This window comes from Brienomyrus brachyistius, chromosome 14 (genome assembly GCF_023856365.1).
Source record: "Brienomyrus brachyistius isolate T26 chromosome 14, BBRACH_0.4, whole genome shotgun sequence".
Taxonomy (NCBI): Eukaryota; Metazoa; Chordata; class Actinopteri; order Osteoglossiformes; family Mormyridae; genus Brienomyrus; species Brienomyrus brachyistius.
The window spans coordinates 13,998,323-14,022,172 of NC_064546.1; the positions used below are offsets into that span (position 1 = coordinate 13,998,323).

The window sequence follows — 23,850 nt, forward strand, 5'->3', positions numbered from 1 at the left end:
TCATAGAACATTATCCACTAAACCCAGACTAACCCAGACAGAGAAGCATGATTCATCACTCCACAGAACATTTCCACTGCTCCAGAATCAGTGGTGGCATGCTTTACACCACTCCATCTGATGCTTTGTGAGGTGAGACTTGCATGCAGATGCTTGGCCATGGAAACCCTTTCCATGGAGCTCCTGCTGCACGGTTTTTGTGTTGGTGTTAATGCCAGAGGAAGTTTGGAACTCTGCAGTCAACAGAGCGTTAGCGGCTATGCACCTCAACACTTGGCGACCTTGCTCTCGTACGTTATGTGATCTGCCACTTTGCGGCTGAGCTTCTCTTGTTCCTAAACACTTCAACTTTGCAATAATACCACTAACAGTTGACCATGGAAAATCCAGCAAGAAAGAAATTTTACAAACTTATTTATTGCAAATAAACTTGAATTCATTGAGCTCTTCAGAACAACCCTTTCTTTCACAAATGTTTGTGAACCTGACTACATGACTAGGTGCTTGACTTTACACAGCTGTGGCAATGGGTCTGAATGAAACACCCAAATTCAATGATTAAGAGATGTGTCCTAATACTTTTGTCTATATAGTGCATCACGGTTACAATGACATACCACATTACAACGATTATTATTATATAACTGAAATCTCTGCCAATCTTACTTCAGTGCAGGTAAAATGTAATTCATAAAACTTACAGTATATTTACACGATTTAACTAAATCCCTGTAAGTGATGGAAAATGCAGAGAAACACGGAATGCAAAAGCGCCAGGCTAACGCATACCCACAAAGAATGTTGCTGGCCTTGATGACTAAATGGTGCTTTACAATGTAAATTAATAAAACTGGTCAGACATAAGCTTTTTGGGGCCCGATTCAGGATGAGTTGGCCCCCCTCCCAGCTCAGGGGAATTTTATAAATTGATGCATTGTGACATCAGTATATGGAATGGGGCTCATAGCAGCTGCAGGGCCCTCGGCAACCTGCCTATAACCCATAATACTAGGGCCGCCACTGACGACGTTACCCAACTGAATGGTCTGCATTCCTCAGAATAGCACACACACACACACGCACACACACAAAAAATTACAACTTATATATATAGCTATCTGCCGTGCTTTAGGTCCTTGATTTACAAGACCACTATTTGTTACGTAAAGATACTGTTTGAGGGACGAAAAACTTTGGTGCCTGTTACCACTTAAATTCAATGAACAAGCTGACATATGCAAGCCTTCAAGCACCACTGGTCTTCATGCCGTGTCACAATATCTAAGAATTTGTGTTTCATTTTATAAATAAAGATTTAAAAACAATTCAGTGATCTGAATTCTCATTTATAGTAAATTAATTTCTTGTCCCTGCACATTCAAACATTACGTAGAACAATGCCATTCAACTATCACGTGGTGTTAGTAATATAATATACAGACACTCCTCTACTTACGAACATTCAACTTACGAACTTTCAGACATACGAATGAAGAGGACTGCAAGTCCAAATTGTGTTCACTGGGCTCCCGTTTCCTGTCCGCAACATCAATTTTTTTTCTGCTGTCCAGTTCCACCTAATACGACTTCTGTCCGCTATTCCCGCAGCGCAGCAGTGTAGCGTAGCATAGCGTAGCGTAGCGTACTCCCAGCATCCTAGTTCTTTGTACTTGCTATGACCTTAAAATGATGTTGAATAACGACTTACGAACATTTAAAGTTGCGAACGGCCGTTCAGAACGTAACTCGTTCGTGAGCAGAGGAGCGTCTGTACTAAGAAACACAACCCCAACCTTATGGATCACTAACTAATAATAGTTAACAAGTCTCAAAAAGCATGTGACACCTAAAAACATCACAGCATTATGACAAATTATGCATCAATATTCTAAATTAAAACAACTTTTTCATAATTTTTTTTCAAAATATATTTTTATGGTTCTTAGTTTTAGTTTTTTTAGGTTGTCCAAATATGTTCTGTTCAGAAATCATAATTAATCCTTTCTTACTGGATTTTTCCTGCATTTACAAAAAACATATCTTCAGTATCCTTTCATACTGTGAGAACATTTATCAAATATAAGTATGGAGTGTATGACACAACAAATACACAATGTATCTTACTTAATGTTGAAAATATATTGGACATAATCTGTGGACCAGTGATAGCTACATTTTTAGTTATACGTAACGTGACTTGGAGGAGAACAAAGACAAAAGAAAACAAACTCATTTTGTATTCAGGGCCCATATTCACAAAGTATCTTAAGGCTAAAAGTAGTACCTAGGTCTGGAGGAACTAAAAATTATCTGAAAGGACTCCTAAGTCACTAAAACCAATTTACAAACAGTCGCAGAATGGCTGCTGTCAATCCACATCGCAATATCTTATAAACATTAAACGAATGCTGAATTACTTAAAGGAAACTGCCTCAGTCAGGAGGAAATAATGATTGTTGTGGAGCTTGTGAGGGATGGAATAACCGAAACACCGAAACAACCTAATTATATACAGTGGAAACCGATTGCAGTGATCACTATAACCGATTTTCCCCTTTTCTTTATGTTTCAGGGAGATTACCATTTAATTGACATTTGTATATTTATTACATGAATATAAGGTAATAAAACAGATACATCACCATATGTACTGAATTTTATTCACTCATTCAAAATACAGTACAGCTATTCCAAACATTTTTCAAATTACCGAACTGTGTATAATTAAAATTCGCTATAATACAGTACTGTACATAACATATACCTTATGGTAGTTTCGCTGCCGTATCCCGTTGGCTCGGTTTTGGCAGTTTATCCTAAGCTTTGATGAGTCTATATTTGTTACTTCTTTTTCCCGTCATGTTTTCCATGCACGCTGCATTAGCCTCGGGTAGGTAGCCAGAAGCAGACGGGTTACCGCAAGTCAAAGTAGGGCGATCAAATTAAAGCAAAAAAATACCGTAGTTTTCATTTTTTTTCCATACGTTGTCATGTTTAAAAAAACAAAAATCACTATAAGCGATTATAATAAGCGAATTATAAGTGATTACTATAAGAGAATTATTTAAACAGTATTTGTAGAGGAATGATTCCGTCCCAAGCTTTTTGATCCATATAAACGGTTGATCGCTATAACCAGAGAGGCATGATTCTAAAAGCGGTTTCCACTGTATACGTGCCTATGAGATGTTGTGCTTAAATTTTCAACAGCGCATACTGGCCTTTCATCAACCAATCCCCAGGCATGCTCGTGCAGGAGAACTGACGTCAGCCGAAGCGCAGGATTTGGATCTTTTGCATATATGTTTGTTTAAATGCCTATTCTGACCCAGCATTGGTTTTTAAAATGTCTTGCATGCTCCAATCTTATATTTAACATTATACATTCAAAATATAAACAGCATTGTGTTGATGTATATATACATACATATGAAATAAAAAAAAAAAAAACACAACTTACCTGTTCTCTACTGGTAATTGCATAAGGGTTTACAAGTACCAGTATTTTGGGCATGTGTAATCTGTTTTTGTTGTTAAATTTGTACACAATTCGACAGATTCCAACACTATTAATTTCCTTACTAAGATTCTACATTTTCTAACACAAATCATGTTGCAAAATGTAAAATGATATATGTTTTACATTTTTTCATCAAACCATAGGAAATACAATTTTGTCTACTGTCATAAATAATTATGAAACACTGGCCTTTCACACTTTCACCACTTTTTCTGCTAATCATTTTTATTTTTTTTTACTTATGTTACTGTTTTCATAAACTAATTGTATAATCTCAATAATTGTATAACATTGTCTCTATGGTAAGTATATTTTTATATATTTTGGTACTTCTGTCATTGTAGATCATGAAAATGTAATACATTTCCCTTTTTATGAATAAAACAATTGACCAATAAAACTTTTGCAGAATTAAACGCAGGTTTTTCTCCAGTCATCGTCTGACTTTCAAGCCCATTAATGTCTAACAGTATCAGATGTGACTGGGATTTACTGCATCTTTCATTCAGTAATATTTTGATTTGCTGAGAACCTTGAAACTTTCATCAGCAAATACAAAAGGCAGATTTTTAATTGGAAGAAGCAACCTGCAACCTGGCAGTCAAGTCTATCACCACCCCACCCCCCCCCCCACCCCACCCCCAGAAAACTTCAGTGCCCATTTTCACTTTGTTTTGAGCTGATACATCTCAACCTAACTGCAGTGAAAAGAGTGAGAAGGGGTGAGGGGCACTGGGGGGTTTGCTAAGTCGGCAGCCCCTCTAAGCCGCTGCCCATCTCGCCCTTGTCAGCATCTGCCACTGCTGGTCAGCATTTAATTTTGCAGTGCTTTGCATGATTTTTTTTTAGATGATAGACCTGGACAGTCTGAAACCTTTGCATGTGACAAATCAAGGATCATGAAAAGGCTTTGTGACCTTCCCGTCTAGAATAACAGTTCAGCTTGTTACCACAATGCCTCCAACAATTATACATTAAGGTTGTTACAAGTTAAAACAGCCTTTGTGGAGTTTTCTACATCCATCTTCTGCTTATCCAGTACCAGGTCATAGGGGTGAACTGGGGGCTTATCCCAGTATGCATAAGTCACAAGGTGGGGGTGCCTTCCAGGTGGGATGCTAGTCTGTCACAGGACATACATGTGCTACAGGCGATTTAACCATCATCAATTCACCGAACTGCATGTATTTAGACTGTAGGAGGAAACCAGAACTAAACCTGGAAAGAGTGTTCAATGTCTATGCAGAGCAGGGACAGGATTTGGACCCATCATGCAGTATTAGGTCATAGTAATTAAAATAATAACAAATACTTCTGCTTTTTAGAATTACAATTTTGATTCTAATCGGCGGGCTTGACAAAACATTTTCTGCAATAATATGACACAACCCTACAACAGAAATGGTTACCATGCCAACACTGGAATTAAAATGACTTTCCCATGTCTCTTATTTTACAATAACGTGTCCCCCAGCATTTAAAAATGTTTCAGTTCGGCAGAACAGCTTCCTTTGGCAGTAATCTGTTTTCCTTCTTTGTCAACGCTCAGAGTTCACACCCAAGGGCACAGCAGCCTTCAACACTGCCGGACTGTCAAATGTCACAAACATATCTGGGTGAACTGTACTGACTTCTTCTCCCTCTGTTCATATTTTTTGAGTTTCTTACAACAGACATTGTTTATATCACAGGAATTAAAAGCAAACTATATAAGGTATTAGAAAAAACTGGAAACAATGCTGTAAAGTGGACATTAATTTCAATTAACTGAATAGAGTTAGTTTCAATTCTGTGAGGGCTGCTTAAAATGATGGTCTTAATTGAAGTTGGATCTCAATTAATAGTGTATTGATAGAGCTGGCGATTGAACCAGAAAATGAACATTAAGTAAGCTTGAGAATTCACTACATTTATCTCCTGTTGCTGTGCTATCTGTATAACTATGAAATAGTTATTAAATATATTTATTTTTTACTCTTGCTGAAAAATATAGTCAGTTGTGTTACTGGTTGCCCTGGATTTTAACTGGGTAGTTTCTATTACTTATTTACCAAAACCAGTGTACAATTTCATTCATACTGGTCTGACTCTGGTTCACTGCAGAGGCCAAAACCCTCTTTCTCGTCTGCAGCCACCGTCTTTCAATCTTCTAAAGTGACACATTTATGCCATAAACCACCATGCCACCAGCATAACAAATAAATATGTATTGATTCAAAAGATCGTGAGAGAAACATTTGTACTAATACAATAGCGTAATGTCGAACTTTCTATTGACCTGGAGCCAGACGTTGTACTGGAAAACAACAGTAATTAAAAATGATTTGTATTTTTTCTTGCCTAGACTTTTTTTTTTTTAAATGAGCCTCTTTAAGTTAACAAAAGAGAAACACGGAGCGAGAGAGAAAAGAGTTTTGCTTTAGACAGGGTGAAGTCCAACAACATAGAAAGGACAGATTTCACACTCACGGTCAGGAAACACACACACACATACTCCCACTGCTTAGGGGAGTAAGACCAACAAAAAGAAACACACGTATGTAGCACTAAAAACTCAAAAACACCATTTGTCAGCACAAGCCAAGATTCCAAAAAAAGAACTGCACGAGAAAAACCCGGTCCGCTGGTGGGAGGCAGATCCTTCGCCACATTCCAACACAGAGAAGTCCACCGCTAGCGGTAGTAACTCGTCCACAAGCACAGGGTGCGTGACCAGCGCGATGCACATGTGACCCTCAGACCTGCCTCGCGATCATGATATTGCTCTCCACTGAAGACTTCATAACTATCAGCACAGGAACTGCCGAACCATGCTTCTTATTTCCTATCGAAGAAAAAAGTTGCACTTTTTCTTCGTTCACTGAGACACTGTGTCAAAACAGCGACAACAATAACGTATGTGTTGCAACACTCAATTGTAGCCTACAAATGCTGCTGTTTTTATCATTCAGCTTTTGCATTATTTTTGTCCAAAATAACAATTAGTGTGGAATGTTTTTTTTTCTTCTGCAAGTGCTTAATTTGTTTTTGATTTTTTAAAAAAACAAAAAACATATCCTATAACACTTCGGCGGTTGAAAGTACGTTTCTCAGAGCAGTCAGATTTCCATCCATCAACATGTCATCTCTTCTATTTTTATGTGTTTCCACTTCACTCTGTGTCTCTAGACCGTTTCTCTAGCCGTCATCCGATTGACTGCGAGACTGTAATTTATCTGACACGCCTTATGAAATCAGGAGTTTTTTTGTTTTTTTTTTTGTAACCAGTTATCGGTCACTTCTTTAAAAATAAGTTAAAATCAATCCACAATTGAATATCTTTTGATCTTTCTTATATTGTAAAGTAGAGATTATAATTCGCCAATTTACTCTATATGATCGCATGCAGGCTATATTTCCGATGAATCTAGGATAAATAAAATTAATCAAACAACAATCTAAATGATGTCATTAAACTTGGGTCGTAACATGTTCGAATAAGCCGAAATGACCGACTGTCATGCAGATAATTTTAATCTAACTTGCGGTTGTCTCACTCACCCGTGGACCCGTTGACTTCTGTCCGGAGATCTGCGGCAGAAGGGACACGAACAGCAGAGCAAAAAAGCAAGGAAAAAGAAAAAAGACGAAACTTCGAAGAAACGTAATTGATGGCATTGTCTGAAGGGTGTGTGCTGTTCTTTCCCGGTGTCTATTTGGCCGTTACTCTGTTCTGTTCAGTTTTTCCAGAAGTTAATTTGACCCGACTTTAAGGTCTTGCATGAAAACATAAAACTTTTCTCTAAATTCTTTGCATTTATTTTGTGTATTTATATTTATGTATAGTTACATTGCTGAAAATGAGGACCTGTCTTTTACGATTTGATGGTCACCATAGCGACTGATTTTATTCACTATGCAGGGGAGCGGTGATCATGCCGAATGCCACAGGTTAAGTATCACAGCTTCCATTGGGAACCATTTAAAACTGAAAGAGGTGGGCAGAAGGGCTGTGACTGACACATTTTACGTCCAATGGGAGTTAAGAATCTACCGACTACATTCTATGAAGTTCATCGAATAACATAAACTTGCTGAAATGTTACTACAGATCTTTTTGTTATTAGAGTTTTTCAATTGTTGGGGTTTTTTTGTTTTAGCTTTTATGTGTGGTTCAAATTCCTTTTTCAGTTTGTTTTATCTGTCACGTCTTCAGTACTTCTAACATTTCATCATTATACACGTACGTTCCCACATAGATTCCCATATAATTTAGCAATTGCAATAAAATGTAATAATTCAGTGAGAAAACAACATTTATTTATTTTCTCAGTGAGAAAACAAATAAATGCATAAATGTATTACTTCTTTGGCAATATATTCAACGTATAACACTTATACAATTAAAATTATGCCCAGAAATGAGTTCAATTGTGAGACTTAACATAAAGAATGCACATGAATATATATAAAGCAGGTGAAGTGAGGGATTAAGGGCTGCCTCTTTATGCAGTGAGGGATCAGGGGCTGCCTCTTTTTGCAGTGAGGGATCAGGGGTTGCTTCTTTATGCAGTGAGGGATCAGGGGCTGCCTCTTTTTGCAGTGAGGGATCAGGGGCTGCCTCTTTTTGCAGTAAGGGATCAGGGGCTGCCTCTTTTTGCAGTGATGGATCAGGGGCTGCCTCTTTATGCAGTGAGGGATCAGGGGCTGCCTCTTTTTGCAGTGATGGATCAGGGGCTGCCTCTTTTTGCAGTGATGGATCAGGGGCTGCCTCTTTATGCAGTGAGGGATCAGGGGTTGCTTCTTTATGCAGTGAGGGATCCGGGGCTGCCTCTTTTTGCAGTGATGGATCAGGGGCTGCCTCTTTTTGCAGTAAGGGATCAGGGGCTGCCTCTTTTTGCAGTGAGGGATCAGGGGCTGCCTCTTTATGCAGTGTGGAAATGTTGCCTCTGCTATGGGAATAGACTGGCACTTGGGCTGCAGTGTCATTCAGTCTCTCTACCGGGGAGACAATGGTAAACATCTAAAGTCAATAGCTGTCACGGGCACAGCAGGAGGTCAGCTTGTGCGGCTGTAGTTTGGGGGTGGGTACCCGGAATTGCCAATAGGCCCTAAGCTGCCGTCTATATCCTTTTCCTCTCCCTGTTTTTGTTGTCATTCTCTGTTGTCTTTTAGTCTGTTGACTCCTACCGCATAATTTATTGGGCAATATTCAAATCAAGATATATTTATCTACATCTATTTTTGTAGGCTCACGTAAAAGATTATTTAACCTGGGGAATTAAACATTTTCACTTTTTTTTTATAATTCAGTAATTAAACATTATAGAAAACATTTTTCACTCGCAGATGTATTTTCAGCCTTTCAATGAATTTGTCCATGCTGATGCATGCACTCACTCACATATATGCGTGTGCACAAAGAGAGAAATTCTTCTCTTTGAGATAAAAAAGACAAATGAAAGAGAATATGTATCCAATTAACATAATTATGTTGTTACGTACAATGAGCAGGAGGCTTGGGTAACAGGCCTCGCAGAATCTGGTCTCTCCACTTTTCTGCTCTTTGTACATCCTCCCGTTCCTCTTTTCGCTCCCCTCCATCTCCCTTTACCTTTTCATGTTCTTTTCAGACCCTCGTTGTCCTTTTCGTTTCTAGCTCCTCTGCAGGGCCAGTGCGTCTGTGTGTCTGTGTGTCACAGAAAAAGAGACAAAAGTTTTCTAAAAAAGGTTTTTCAATTTTCATTGTCGCAAATGGTGATTTTTTTTTTCTCCAACTAAAAAGTGCATTCTTCAGACATTTCAATAGAAATCACCGATTGTTCCATAAAGTCACAAATGTACACGTGAAAGTATGAAGAATGCATTACAATCTTTTCTGGCCTTTCGTATTTTTGTTGCTAGATGTTCCAGTATCAGAGATAATGTCCTCGCACAATGTGTCATGAAACAAGTGATTTTGCATGACAAATGAATGCCACTGCTGTTGTAGATTAGCAATTTAAATTGTTTTCCATATAGGCCGTGTTCTTAAGACCCTGGTTAAAGTGTAATTATACTACACACTTGAGAAAGAATCATAATAGTTAATTGTGATCATTAATTCAAGGCAAACAATAACAATAACACTACAATACGATTTCTACAGGTGTCTGTTAAACAGCAGAATCTTTTTATACATGATGAATGGGAGCCAGACCTCTATACCACATCAGTTTATATTCCCTACAAAGCAGAATGTAAAGGTGAATGCAGACAGTTCCTACAATTGCTTAATGTCGTCTGAAGGCAAAAGAAAGTTCATATTTTATTTCATTGATACAATCTACTCTTGTAAATGTTTTTTAAACTGGTTGGAATTTCAGAATGATTTTCCTGAGTATGATCAGGAGATAAAAATGTTTGGGAAAAGCATTTTTAATTCTGAGAAGCAATGTAAAGGAACATTGTTAACCAAAAGCATGTTCTTGATGGCCATAAAAAAATGACTTATACTAGGAAAAATCTGTCATATTGAAAAGATTAAATGGAATTTGGAATTGATCTTGATATGGTTATACCGCTGCATAGATTATTTCTTGTATACTGATGGGTTGTGACCTAAGTGGGTCACAGACTGTGTCAAAGAAAACTTATTTTGAAATTTTTTTCTAGACTTTTGTTTTTAAATCGGAGCATGAAGACATTGTGTAACCGTTACTGCACTGTGTGCTATTTACTATTGACACTGTTTTTGGTTCAAAATTGCAAAAATTTGGGTTAGAACCTAATAACCAAGGAGCAATGTGGGTCCTGAGGGTAAACCAGCTGAGAACCACTAATATAGTCGATGTGATGTGAAAATCTACAAGAAATGCAGGCTTTCTCTGGATGTGAATTTGTAACTCTGTGAATTTATTATTAAAAATTTTGTTGATTAGAAATATAATCTAAATGGAAAAAAAATCAAAACATATATTAAGTGACCTGGCATTAAGGATTTCTCCATGTGTCCCGTTCAACAGTAAAAAGTTTTTATAATGAGTGATGAATGGGGAAGATTACGAACAATTAGATATATGGAAAATATGATTAAGAGAAATGAGAGCCGGCGTGAATAGAGGAGAGTTGGACAAAGAAATGAAACAAAAGAAAACAACATTGTTAAAAAATACAATATAGTCATAGATTCAGCTGAAGTAAAAACAGAGGGCAATATGGACTTATAATACACTCATGCTTCTGCTCTGTAGACAGTGTGCAGTGCATCCCAGTCTCACACGGTGCATCCACAAGAGTGCAGCAACTAACTCTGAGTCCCAGCCTGAAAACTGTAGCATATGGGAGCTGTGTGTCTAAAACCCGCTGTCTGTGCGCGGTGCTAAAAAGCTCGACCAGTATCTGGATTTCAAAGTTACACTGGGGAGGTGAATCACTGGCCAGAGGGGGAAGGATGGGCAAGGCTAATGGAATGTTAATGAGGTCACTTAATGTCCTGTTTTCTCTTATTGTTAAATTATCCCCACCACTAAACAAAGACTGATTTCTCTGGGGTGTAAAAAAAAAAAAAAAAAAAAAAAGTTGGAAACTACGGCTTAACACAAACTGTTGTTGTCATTTGGCTGGAGGAAAATAAAGAATTAAATTATGAATTAAAACATGCATTCCCCAATTACTAGCCTTTCAGTGATTTTCAGTGACTGGGCTGTGCTTGCTCACGGTACACAGACAAACATTAGCACATGTCTGCAGACACGAAAATATTAGACTGGGCAGAACAGTGGTTCCCACATGTCTGGATTGATGCTGTGGAGAATTAAAGAAGATGTGAATAAATTAATAGGAATAAAACATGATATAATGTGGAATGAATGGATTAAACTGGGCACTGATCTTATTTGGGAGTCAAGAGGAAAAGATGACTGCAGTAAATCCAAATATATTACATTATTTATTGAGACTTAAAAAATTATATTTTTATTTTCCAATACACTTGCACCTAACCAAAAAGAGACTGCACAATTCTCACCAGAAACACACACTTCTTTGCCTTATTGAGTATGCATACAGGACATATAATGTATTAATCCACATGTTTCAAAGTGGTTTGGTTGGGTATTGAAAGTGAATGTACGCTGATACTAAGGGTGTGGGTATAGAGGGTACAATGGACGGTCCTGAAAAACCAGCATACATCCCCAAGTTGCCCTCCTTACCCCGACTTAGACTGGGCTACAGCCATGTCACAGGTGCAAGCTGGCTGCCGGGCTCAGCCTTGGGTTCCCATTCCTGGGAGCATAGAGACAGAACGATGGAGTCAGAGGAAGAAAGACAGAAAGGAAGGCAACTTTAAACTGAAAAAATGTAAGGTCAAATAGAAAGCCCTCTCTTTAAAGTCCCTCATCTGGATTTCATTTTATAAATTCCACATCCTTTACATGTACTGGCTGCAATTTTCACCAGTTCCCAAATTTGAGGAGCAACACGATTCCGGCTCCAGCTGAAAAACACGGACAACAGTGACTCAGATCATGACTCTCCCTGCCTTCCTCTCTTCCTCCCTGACTAACGTGCACCAGCCGCCCGCACCATCCCCGCTACCTCCATCGGCATCCCATTCTCATCTGGCTTTGATATGAAGTGCCTGAAAATGAAGTGCATGAAAAATGGCCAAAGAGAGAGGGGTGGGGGGGGTCCTATGAAAAAGGGGAAAGGGAGAGTGAGGCTGGTGTGAAAAGAACCATTGAGACTCGGGGTGTCCCGCACCTGCGCTGGCTATTCACCCCACTGTTTACACACTGTCGTCCACAATTAATGCCTCCTGGGGGGGAGGGCGGCCTGCCCTCCACAGGGCCCCGGACCCATCCTGAGCCCTTATGGATGCCTAATTGAGCATACAGCTCTCTTGATTGAATTAACAGCTCTGTCTCTGGGACCTTTTTCCACTAAATGAGAGGGGCTAAGCACAGCCACCCGGGACCCTTGTGCCGTTGGCCAACAGAGAGGAGAAAAGCTGCAGGGTTAGGGAAAGGGGGGTGTTGAAGCTGTGAAGAAAACGTGACCCATTCTGTTGGAAAACGCAGGCTGGAAATGTGAACTGGGGGCAATGAAAGGTCTTGGTCTTCACAGCAGCAGTCCCGGGGTCCTGAGCCCCCCCAGGCCATCCTCAGACAGCGTTCAGCACAGACGGGAACTTACAAAAGAGCTGCGGATTGCTGTAACGCAGATATTTAATACTCCACGCCTCCCACCACTCCAAGTGTACTGCCTCCAGCCCATATTTTCATACGGTCTGCAATTTATTGAGAAATACAGGAGAACGAAAACAATGTAAAAGTGATCATGTAAAAAATAGTATATATGTGGTAAAACACTAGACTGCTGTTAAGGTTGTAGTACCATGCATTCCTGGCAGTGGAGGTGTTTAAAAAACATTTGAAAGATAAATACATCCCTTGGTGTCTCTGAAAACAGAAGAATGTTGGTATTAACCATACGTGAGACACAAAGGCAGGCTGCGCTTCTCTTTCCGCGTGTTTCACCGCCCGGAAAGCTTTCGGCAGAACAAATCAACGAAATGAGCAGAGTGAGTTTCACATTCATTCGCAACCACAGCCACCAAAGGAGTAAATCATGCGAACAGCATTGGTCACTTGGCTCCTGAAATTCCTGCTCTTACGTTATTCGACCACAGGTGAGCAGACACACTGATTCCCGCGATAATAAGAAGTCAGTCCTCCACGTATGGAGCAGGATAAGCAAAGGTGGACGACTGAACAATTTTCAAGAGAACTGAACCAAGGGCAGGATAGCAGATAACGATTCATAGGCCACTATGCACATTAATAGTAGTTTACAGCCCCCTCTGAATCCTACAGATTTGCATTTTTTGTTAAATTTTGTTTGGCCCCAAGACCATGACGTGGGAATTCAGTAGTGCAGGCCTTTAGTGCAGATGTGGACCAAGTACCTCTTTGTGAACTCCCAGAGTGGGACGATGGGACAGACTCCCGCATCGGTGAACCTTGCACTCATGTTGCTCTTCCCAGACAGCTACCCATTTAACGAGCCAGACAAGTGCATTTCTTCTGGCCACTTAACCCCCTGCTCCTCTGATACAGCATATCACTAAAGCAAAGTACACTTTCTGCCATGACCATCTCCCCCACACCAGGTCAAGAGTTCAGCAGGTCAGTGCAGTGAATTCCCCGTGTCTGGGAACCCTAATGCAGTTTGGAGGCTCTGGCTGACTTGCTAGTGCAATATCTCTTGAGAATCCGGGGAATCCTTTTTAGCAGAAACCTTATAATCTCCATTCTATCGTCCATTGTACATTCATACCTTTATATAATTTGTCCGTTTTTTCATTGATTTGTTAACAGGAAATAAATCAGTATGTACTTTACATATAGTTCACATCTTGTCGTCTTGCAAATGATTTTCTTATAGCTTCTGAATTTTGACGAGGAGGATGTAAAGCCAATATTATAATACAGAACATGTGAAGATCATTACTATAAAGAAAAGATATATAGGACATTGAAGTAGGTTTCATACCAAAGTATGCGTCTAACAATTTCTTTTTCATCATCCATCCATCCATTTTCTAACAGTTTATCCAGGTCAAGGTTGCAGGGATAACTTAACACACATAAACAATAAAACAAACAAAATATTCCACACCATGGACAAAGCTTAGTTTTGAAATACTTCCCCCCAAAAAAAGATCATGACAAACTGCTGCTTAACTAACAGCAGATTTACAAAATGGGGGGGGGGGGGGGGGGGGGGGCTTATCTTCATTCTGAAAAGCACATCCCAGGCGGCCATATTGTGTTGTTAATATATTGTAAGAAACCAAAGGTCATTGGGGCCACTCTGAAGGCACTAAGTCCCTTTTTAGCCAGAATTATAGCATCAAAGCAACAGGACAGCAAATGTAAAATGTAAAGTGTCACGATAATCGATTTTGTTGTTTGACGGGCAACTCTATGGATTGGCATCAATTATAACCCAATGACATAATACTGCTGTTAAAGATTTGATAAGTATTCCTAAATATAACTGTTTAACAGAGGGTGATATTCTCTTACTCTTTAGAAAGGAATCCAATACTTCAGCCACACGCTGTTCACATACTGCCCCCTTGTGGGTGTCAATTTATTTAGTTCAAAGTTACTCGGTGTCTTTTGCCATGAGTAACTTTTCTTAAGTGCTTTTGAACCAGCCAGTAACATACAAATATAGATATTAAATATGTTCATTCTGTAACGTGAAATACAAACTCAGACAAAATTTGTAAAATATTTTTGGGGAAAGATTTATTTTATTTTTGAATGTGTCAAAAACAATGAAATGTTGAAGACATGATGACATTTTCTTAGGGGTTTTATTTATATATGTTTTGACTACAAGTATGTGTGGGCAATTTACCAGTCCCATTATAAAAATGCACTGTTAAAATACCAGCGTCAGGCATAGATCATAAATCTATGTGCCGACTATATGTTGGCCAAGTTAGTAAAGTGCAACACATTATAACCCATTCATTAATGTTTAAATCATAGCAGGTCAGAAGTTACAAAATTAGGATGATGCTATTTTATTTCAAGCCTGACAATGACAACATAACTACATTAGAATGCTTTCTGATTAACAAATTATTACATTGAACTACACGTCAGCTACATCCATTCTTTACATTCATGAATGTTACTTATTAACATTGTCCACTTACTGTTGGACACTCAGTGGTGCCACTTTTTAAATACTTTTCATTGAGAATAAGGCTCTTTATGTGAATGTTTTTAAATTGAACAGTTTTGCCACAAGGGCCACTCAGAAGCAGCAATCCGGCTAAGCTGCATGTCTTCGGACCGTTTGTGGACGTGTGGTGGACCCAGGGTGAATCAGAGAGAACCGGGAAAGTCCACGCAGAGCGTCCCATAACTCTGGTGCTGTCCTCAGACCACCAAGCTGCCTCCATTTCAAAATATAATAAGAATTGGATGGATTATCTATGGAAATTGTGGACAACAGGGATGCTCACATTTAATCTCCAAACAAATATCTCAAATGTAAAGCTGTAATTGTTAGGATTTTGATCTTGAATCTTCTAACCATCTACCCTGGACAGCGGCACAGGTGGCCTGGAGGCTATCTGAAGCAGCACTGGATGCAAGGCAAGGATAGCCCCTGAATGGGGAAGTACACTGCCAGGCACATATACACACATAAGGGGCAATTTAGAGACATCAACTAGTCTAATAGACAGTGGGAGGAAACCTGCGAAACATAAAAAGATAATGTACACCCCCCAACCTCCTTCCAAGAAAGGCCTAGAAAGGTTCAGAGAGGTTGAACAGGAATTGTTTAACTAGTTTTGTCTGCAGCAAGAAGACAACAAAGTCACTCAATTTTGAATCACTTTGAAGTCATTTCCGTATTTCAATTACAATTCATATTCTCATCAACATCCATCCATCCATCCATCCATCCTTTAACCATTTATCCCATCATCAGTATATAAATGTTATTATTAACACATATAAACGTTATCGAAAAAATCTTATACGTTTTTTACCAGACTAATGAGGCTTTGTAAGCTCTCTTGAATGAAGTATCAAAATATCAATCAGTCTTACCAAGGAAAACTTGGTAATGATGTGGAATTTTTAGGGAGCGTGTAAGACGTGCTACACTGTTAAATAAAGTGAAGGTGGCAGATACCAAAAAGTCTCAACGAAGGGTGGAACTAGGCGTCACTGATACTGTGACGGAGAGGAGGAGGCTGTCCAGACCTTGTTCAGTCATGGACAATGCCACTCACCTGCTTCGCCGTGTTGTGGTTGCACAGAAAAGCACTTTCAGCTGCATACTACAATCAGCATAGAAGGCATCTCAGAACACCTCAGGGAATCATTCCTTCAGACGACTATCAGATGGTACAGTCGGTGAATCAGGACCTGTGCAGTAATACGTACAATAATATCTATTTTTAAATCAATAACTGTCTATCTTTCGAGAATATTTACCATATATATCTTCATATTCACATACCTATTTATTCATCATCTCTACATGTCATACTTAGTTATTGTATACAAAGATGGGTGCATGTGGTACTGTGTACAGTCTATTTTTGTAGTTTGTAGTTTCACGAACGATTTACTAAGGGATAAAGAAAAGTTTTCTTATTCTGATATTTCATCTGCCCGGTAGGGGGCGCATTTATTGTGTTGCCGTTCATGACAGCCAAAAATTGAGAATTAGCAGAATGTAAGAGAAGAGATATTATCGTAGCCTACACAAATATGTTGATTCATCATTTGTATATCAATGGTATTATTTATTGAAATTGTTTAGTTACTATAAACCTAATTAACCTAATAACTACATATTAAATTTGGCTGCTATTACTGCTTGAATGACACATGTAAAACTAATATATGATACCCTGCACTACATTTGTTTGTGATGGTTGTGTGGAACATTGTGAAGAAGCCGGCAATATCACTTCATATCACTAAAACACCTCGCAAACAAAGAAAAACAACTGTTTGGTCCCTCCCGAATTACTAACGAGCACAGCAATAATTCCAGTTCAGTGTAAATTAAATTCTAATGCTTGTTTTACTTCAGTTTCAAATGACATATGTATATCTGTTGCTCGTGTGTATATATATATGTATGTATGTATGTATATATATATATATATGGCGGACCGGAGTTTCAGCCCGGCAATGTTACACCCCGGACCGTGTGCGGGGGGGTGCAGTATATTTCGTCGAGCAGAAGAGGGGGAGGGTGGTGTCGGCTTTTGCATAATCTAAGCCATGCGTTTACTGCGTTTCCCGATCCTGATCACCAGCCCACAGCAAAGCCATCCCACCGATTAGCCGCACAACCATCGTATATGTGTGTGTGGATATCAAGACAAAAGGACAGATGCATGCAGGCGGGGGCGGGTCTGGGACGCAGGATTGGGGGTGACGCGTTTCTGTGACAGATAGCAGGTGGGAGACTGGGATGCGGGACGGAGGGAGGGACGGAGGGATGAAGCAGCAGCAGCGCCTGCTTTAACGCTGCGTCTGTTCCGGGAGGGCGCAGTTTCTGCAAAAGAAGGAGACGATTTCTGCCATCAGCCATGAGCCTGCGAGCACAAACGCCTGCTTTACGCATCTTCAAGTAAAATGGGATTTTCTGCTGCGGCACTGGCGATCACAGCTTTCTTCCTGCCAGCCGAAATCATGCGGAGTGTTTAAGGTATGATATTATGCAACGCATGGAACAAAGCATCGATCCTATAGGCAGTCGGAAATAAAAATGGTCAGTCAGTGTTTTTGTGTTCTGGTAAATTTGAGATTTTTCGTAGGAGCTGAACGCCACGATGAATGAAGGGAAATTCTGTAAGAAGGTTCGTTTTACATAATCAGTATACATAACAGCCCAATGCGGCAGGATCTCTTATATGCAGTAGCGGTTGTTTTGATTTTGTAAGGTATTCAAGAATAATATGGACAGATAGCGAAAATATTAAATTAATGAAACAAAATAGGTCGTTGCTTTTGATGAAATGGTGACTAGACCACGTATTACATTGTCAGTTACTAGAATTTGTGTGTTCTTGTTTAATTTTACAACCCCAGACCTTCAAGTAGGATAAACAAACAGTACATGAAAATATCCACACTTTTTAATGTTGTACCAGATTCCCGGGCCACAGATTCCCATTCGACACAAAAATGGGGATAGTTTCTGATTGTCCCTAACAGTAGTCTAATTCTCCTCATCTCAGCTAGACATGGTGGACCCATCAGATGAGGATCAGGGCAAGACTGAAGGCCCTGAGCTTGAGACACCAGCTGCAGCCTCCGAAGGATCTTGCATCCAGCAGCAAAATGGCAACGGGGCAGTGACAAGGGAAGGTGACTCGGAAAGTAGCACAGAGCCGCTCGAGCCTGAGCAGCCCTCCGAGAGCAGACAGCGGCTGGTTCCGCAACGAGATCAGCCACCCGGGCTCCATTTGGATCTATTCAACTTTGACTCTCCAGATGCAGAAGGCAGCCGCTACGTTCTCACCAGCCCTCGCTCCCTGGAGGCATGTGCTCGATGTGGGGTGAAACCAGTGGAGCTGCTGCCGCGGCCACTGGCAGACTTTGTTCGGGAGGGGCAATCCATGCGAGCTGCGACTGGGCTGTTTGAGGTGTACGAGCGGGAAAGGCATGCTAAGCTAAAACGGTGTCGGGAGGAACGGGAAAGGATTATCAGAGAGGAAAGGAAAAAGACATTTCTTTCAATTACTACAAATAGCAGCACATCTTCCTCTTCATTGGAAAGGTCTCCAGTTGTTGGCAGTCAAGGGACCAATCAGCAATCAACTGCTTCAATTCAGCTCCCTAAATCATCTCTCTCTAGCTCTGGTTTGACGTCTAAAACTGTCCCCAGTAGCTCAGTAACCTCAAAACCAGACGTCAGTAGTTCTGGCAAACATAGCAAATCTGTCCCATTAGTCACGGCATCAAAACCTTCTTTGAGCAAGCAACTGTCTGCTGGTGCCCCCCCCGTAACCCCTGTAACTACCAAGTCATTGCGCCCAACTGGAAGAAATGTGAAGCCTGCTAATACATTTCCTAGAACAATCTCGAAACCTACCTCCTCTGTCTCCAGGGCTTCCACCTATAAGTCAGGATCTGGTTGCAGTTTTTCAGAACCAGTCACTGCCACCACCACAACACCAGTAAGCAATGGTGTCACAGCCATTCCCTTCACCCACACTAATGGCCATGCTGTATCCCAGCCAAAGCACTGGGAGAGGAGTCATTCGCTTGAGTCCCTGCAGAGGAGACAAGAACCAGTGTGTTCCTCCACTACAACCCACACTTCTTCTGAGTCTGGTGCCTCATCCTCTTACAGTTGGGATGGGCCACGGGACCGCAGCGCTAAGGCATCCAGCCCAAGAACGCGCACTCTAGCTACGTTTAATTCCCTGATGGGTCGCAGTCTTAGCCTCGGTGATCTCAGTCACTCGCCGCAGACCACACAAAAAATAGAACGTATTGTGAAGGAGGTGAAGCGGCGAGGACTGAAGGCTGTTCCGGAGCGTGACCGCAAGATCGCAGCCCTGATGTTGGCCAAGTACCAGGAGGAAGACATCATGAGTCAGAGTCGCTATGTGGCACACTTGCAGTGGGACAGCGAGAGAAGGCTGGAGGAGTTGCGGCGTGAGCGGGAGGACCGCGAGAAGCAGCGCGCCGTGCTGCAGTGCCAGCGGGCCTGGCAGTCCCAGGTGTCGGCCCGACAGCACCGTCTCACCCAGCAGGAACAGGAGGCCGCAGCAGCCAAGCTGCGGCAGGTAACCGAGAATGAGGAGAAGTGGCGGGAGCTGGCGGAGAGGCAGGAGCGCAGCCGGCTGCAGAGGCTCCAGAGGACGGCCCGTGAGGAGAAGCAGAAGAAGGTCTTACAAGAGCAGAATCTGCGAGTGCTGGAGGAGGAACGGGCTGCTATGCTGGAGCAAGAGCAGCTGCTACTCCGAGAGAAGCTTTCCACAGCAGAACTGAAGAAGCAAGAGCGAGAGCACCAGGCTCAGGAGGAGCGGCGGGGCCTGAATAGGGCCGAAAAGCGGCGGCACGCTGCGCTGAAAAGAGAGATCGCCCGCCGGGAGGTAGAAGAGCGCGAGACGGCCAGGAAGGCCATTGAGGAGAAGCTGAACCGCTCGTCTGAAAACTATGAGCAGATCATGGAGAGACGTAGCCAGGAGCTCCGGGAAAAGGCGCGGCGTGAGGAGGGACAGATCCAAAAGGCGAGGAGGGCAGCAGAGCAGCGGGAGCGCCAGCAGCGGGAACAGCTGGAGGTGCGTGCAAGAGAGGCAGAGCGGCGGGCGCAGCAGGCCACGACGGTGGCGGAAGAGCGAGCCAAGGAGAAGGCGCTACGGGCCGTGCTGAGCCGGCAAGAGAAGGAGAAGCTGCAGCGCATGAACCGGCAACGCGTGGAAGAGGAGGAGCAGCAACGACGGCTGGAGCTGCTGCAGTCCATCGAGAGGAAGCTAGAGAAGAGCGAACAGATTTTTCGGGAGAAGCGCGCCGTGCTGGAGAGCGCCCGCTCGATGGCGCAAGCTTCCTTCCATGTTCGAGACCGCGTACGGGAAGAAACCAACACGCGCACCTTCGATAAGATGGCCCTGGAGGCGAAGCTGAAGGCCAGTCTGGATGAAAAGTGAGCCATCAGGGTGGAGGTTCTTCCCACCTTCTGTTGCTGGGAATTTCGTTTGTACTCTGTGGGGGTCTTGTAGCTATAAGCAGTCATTACCCTGTAGCATTACACTTCCATCGTCAGACCCATTTCGTTTTGTTTTTTTGCCACATGATCCTGAAGCTCGATCATTTTCTCATTAACAACCGCTAGAGTTTGTCAGCTAATGTCCATTTCAGGCCAGTAGATGCATTTAAGCAGGGAAAAGACTTTCTTGCTAACTGGATAGAATAAGCTTATTATTCCCCTTGGAAGGACAGCGGATTGAATAGTTTTGGCACACAGAAAACGAAAAGTCTGCTTAGTATGCACTGCTGGTGTTTAGTCGCGCTTGTGCATATTCAGAATCGCATCATACTCCCCAACTGAACATGCCATTATAACAAATCAAGGCTGCTCTAGAAAGAAAAGATACAATGCCGGCATGGAAATCAGATCGTAGCGACTGAAATGCCTTTCGGTTCATAAAATGAACAAGAGGTTTAATAAATAAGCCAAAGGAACTGAATGCTGTGAACGTAGACGGTGTGGTGTGATTCAGCGAATGTCAGCATGGGCACCCATCGCCGTGCTTTGCTGCAGAACTGCCAGCATTGTGTTCATACTATCAACAACCAAGTCTTGGCACCGGATGAGATCTCAGAGAGCCTCTCACAACGAACAGCAGCTGTTCAGTAGGACACCCCAGACTTCAAGAGGACTGACAACAGGTACATGCTTTTCAGAATGATTTTTAAACGTCGACTCTGCATGCACACAGTGTCTGCCATCCCAGCTTTTGTAAACTTAAATTGGAGAGGGAGAAATGCTTAGTGGCAAGTAAGCAGTCTTAGTTAATAGATAGTTGTCTGTATTTCTGAGAAACTTCAGTATTTTTAAGCGTAAAAACGGATTCGATAGCAGTTGAAGGGAAATCTGAAAGGTTTTCCTATATTACCATGCACAGTTATCAGTGGTTGATACCGCTTGCAGAATTACTGTTCGCTAGTATGATTAGTCCCTGTTCCTGTACACTCTGATGTAAGAATTCATAGGTGAAGGTACTTTCTGTACAAACTGCCAAATATAAAATATGAAACACAAGCAGAGGGGCGTCGCCCGCTGATACAGAAATATCTGCTGCTGTTCTTCCATGTGAACAGAGGAGCTGCGGACACACAGCAGGCCGCACGCACGGTGCAGGGGAGGGCAGCATTATTCTGAATGAGCACTGGAGTAGAAGGCCTACCGTGCAACTGCATGCTGTAGCACAGTGGACAAGCTTTTTGCATGCAGTGTGTCAACCTCTCTATATACAGTGTGTGCAAAACATTAGGGAAGCTGCCTGTTTTTCTTGATAGTCTGACCAGATGTATCAAGGTTGTGATAAACCCCCCCCCCCCCCCCCCCCACAATCCAAAACCATGCTGAGGTTAATTGGAGCTACCAAATTGAATGTATGTGTGGGTGAATGGTGTGTAACTGTGCCCTGCCATGGGTTGGCCCCCCCGTCCTGGTTCGTTCCCTGCCTTGCCCCCGTACATTCTGGGATAGGCTCCGGACCCCCCTCCCACGATGCTGAATAGGATGAGCTGTTGCAGAAAATGGATGGTGGTGACTGGCCCATTCACCACACTGATTGTCTGTCAGATGAAATAGGAAAAGTTAATCAGAGTAAAGCTGTACTATCACACTTCCTGTGGAACATACTTGAAGTTGTTCTGAGGACTGAAGGGGTTGTAGTACAATATTAAGAATACCCATGTTTTCTAATTCAGGGTAGATCTACACTTAATGTGCTTCTTACATGCTCAGCTTTTGAAGCCCTGGTTGCGAAATGAAATTAAATTCCAGAGTGAAATTTTTAACATTCCTTGTCTTCTGTTTTAAAGGGGTGTGTGCATATGGCCACAAGTGCATGACACTTATGCATCCAGGTCTCCCAAACTGAAAGGAAGTACAAATCCTGAGAATGGTGGAGCACTACGCAGTCCTTTACCTCTGCAGTTGACCCCAAACCTAACACAACTTCTTGGGTGAGTTTGAAAGCTGTGGTCTGTTGGCTGGAGACACATTGCATGTTACCGGTCACCAGTGTCTAAGCAACCCCAACAGCAGGTTATGATTAACAAGGCTAACGTTTTACTTAACGCCATGTTTTTAGTCATTTATAAAACTTTCATAATGCATTCATAAAGCATTATAAACATGGCTATAAATATTTATCAAACAATTATTAGAAAGCCATGTGTATTATGCATTATGAATGCTTTATGAAGCTCACGTATAGTGCAGTATAAATACCTTCATAATGCAGTACAAAGCATCCTTAATGCTTATACTGACCATTATAATGCATTATGAAGGTATCTAGAGCGCATTATAGATGCGAGCTTCATAAAGCATTCATAATGCATAATACACATGGCTATAATGTATTTGGCTTTTTTATAAATATTTATAGCTATGTTTATAATGCTTTGTGAATTTTATCATTTGCTAAATTACTAAAAACATAGCTTTAAGTGTTACCAAAACAAGATTATGTTCTATCGGCAGCAACCTTAATGCTTAGCCAAGCTAATGTCGCTTTCTAAAATAACCCCAGTAGTATTCTTATTGAACAATAATGTTTTTATTAATAGGTAACATGATGATTCTTTAACAATAATGTATTTTCCCTCTCTTCCAGTGTCTCTAGCCTGCAGAGTAAAGAAAATAGTACAGTGTCATCCATTTGATGTCCTGCTTTTTGTTTCCAGTATGTTGTTCTGAAGCTAAGCAAATTCTGTTGTGGTTCTCTGCAGAACTGTTGTGGTTCTCTGCAGAACTGTTGTGGTTCTCTGCAGAACTGTTGTGGTTCTCTGCAGCACTGTTGTGGTTCTCTGCAGCACTGTTCTGGTTCTCTGCAGCACTGTTCTGCTGCAGTAACTTTTGAAGGTGATTGTTCCAAATGTTCTGCTCACTATAAAATGGAACGCAAGATCATATTTAATAATACATTATCTTTTCGTTTTCAAATGTAGTAGCTTCTCTGTAAGAACACGCATCTCATTTCCATTTGTAGAGTGCACTGAACGTAAGGTTTATCCATGCATTAATACCCCATTGGGGAGTAAATGGAAAAATGGAATGGAATTATT

At 41.4% G+C, this 23,850-nt stretch overlaps 2 protein-coding genes across 9 annotated transcripts in view; one reads left to right on the top strand and one right to left on the bottom strand.

Moving 5' to 3' along the window:
* The window catches only part of smoc1 (SPARC related modular calcium binding 1), a 50,603-nt gene extending 43,149 nt beyond the window's left edge, over positions 1-7,454 (bottom strand). For all 8 annotated transcript variants that reach the window (XM_048975267.1, XM_048975266.1, XM_048975265.1 and 5 more), the window contains exon 1: positions 7,061-7,454. In XM_048975267.1, coding sequence (XP_048831224.1) covers positions 7,061-7,177 — 117 coding nt within the window. In that variant the 5' untranslated portion in view covers positions 7,178-7,454. The remainder of the gene's footprint in view (positions 1-7,060) is intronic.
* A 9,819-nt stretch (positions 7,455-17,273) lies between these two features.
* Positions 17,274-23,539, top strand: ccdc177 (coiled-coil domain containing 177). Its single transcript, XM_048975691.1, has 4 exons — positions 17,274-17,743; positions 18,276-21,438; positions 22,600-22,743; positions 23,400-23,539. The coding sequence occupies exon 2, from the start codon at positions 18,282-18,284 to the stop codon at positions 20,694-20,696; it is 2,415 nt and encodes an 804-aa protein (XP_048831648.1). The 5' UTR covers positions 17,274-17,743; positions 18,276-18,281; the 3' UTR covers positions 20,697-21,438; positions 22,600-22,743; positions 23,400-23,539.
* Positions 23,540-23,850: the final 311 nt, after the last annotated feature.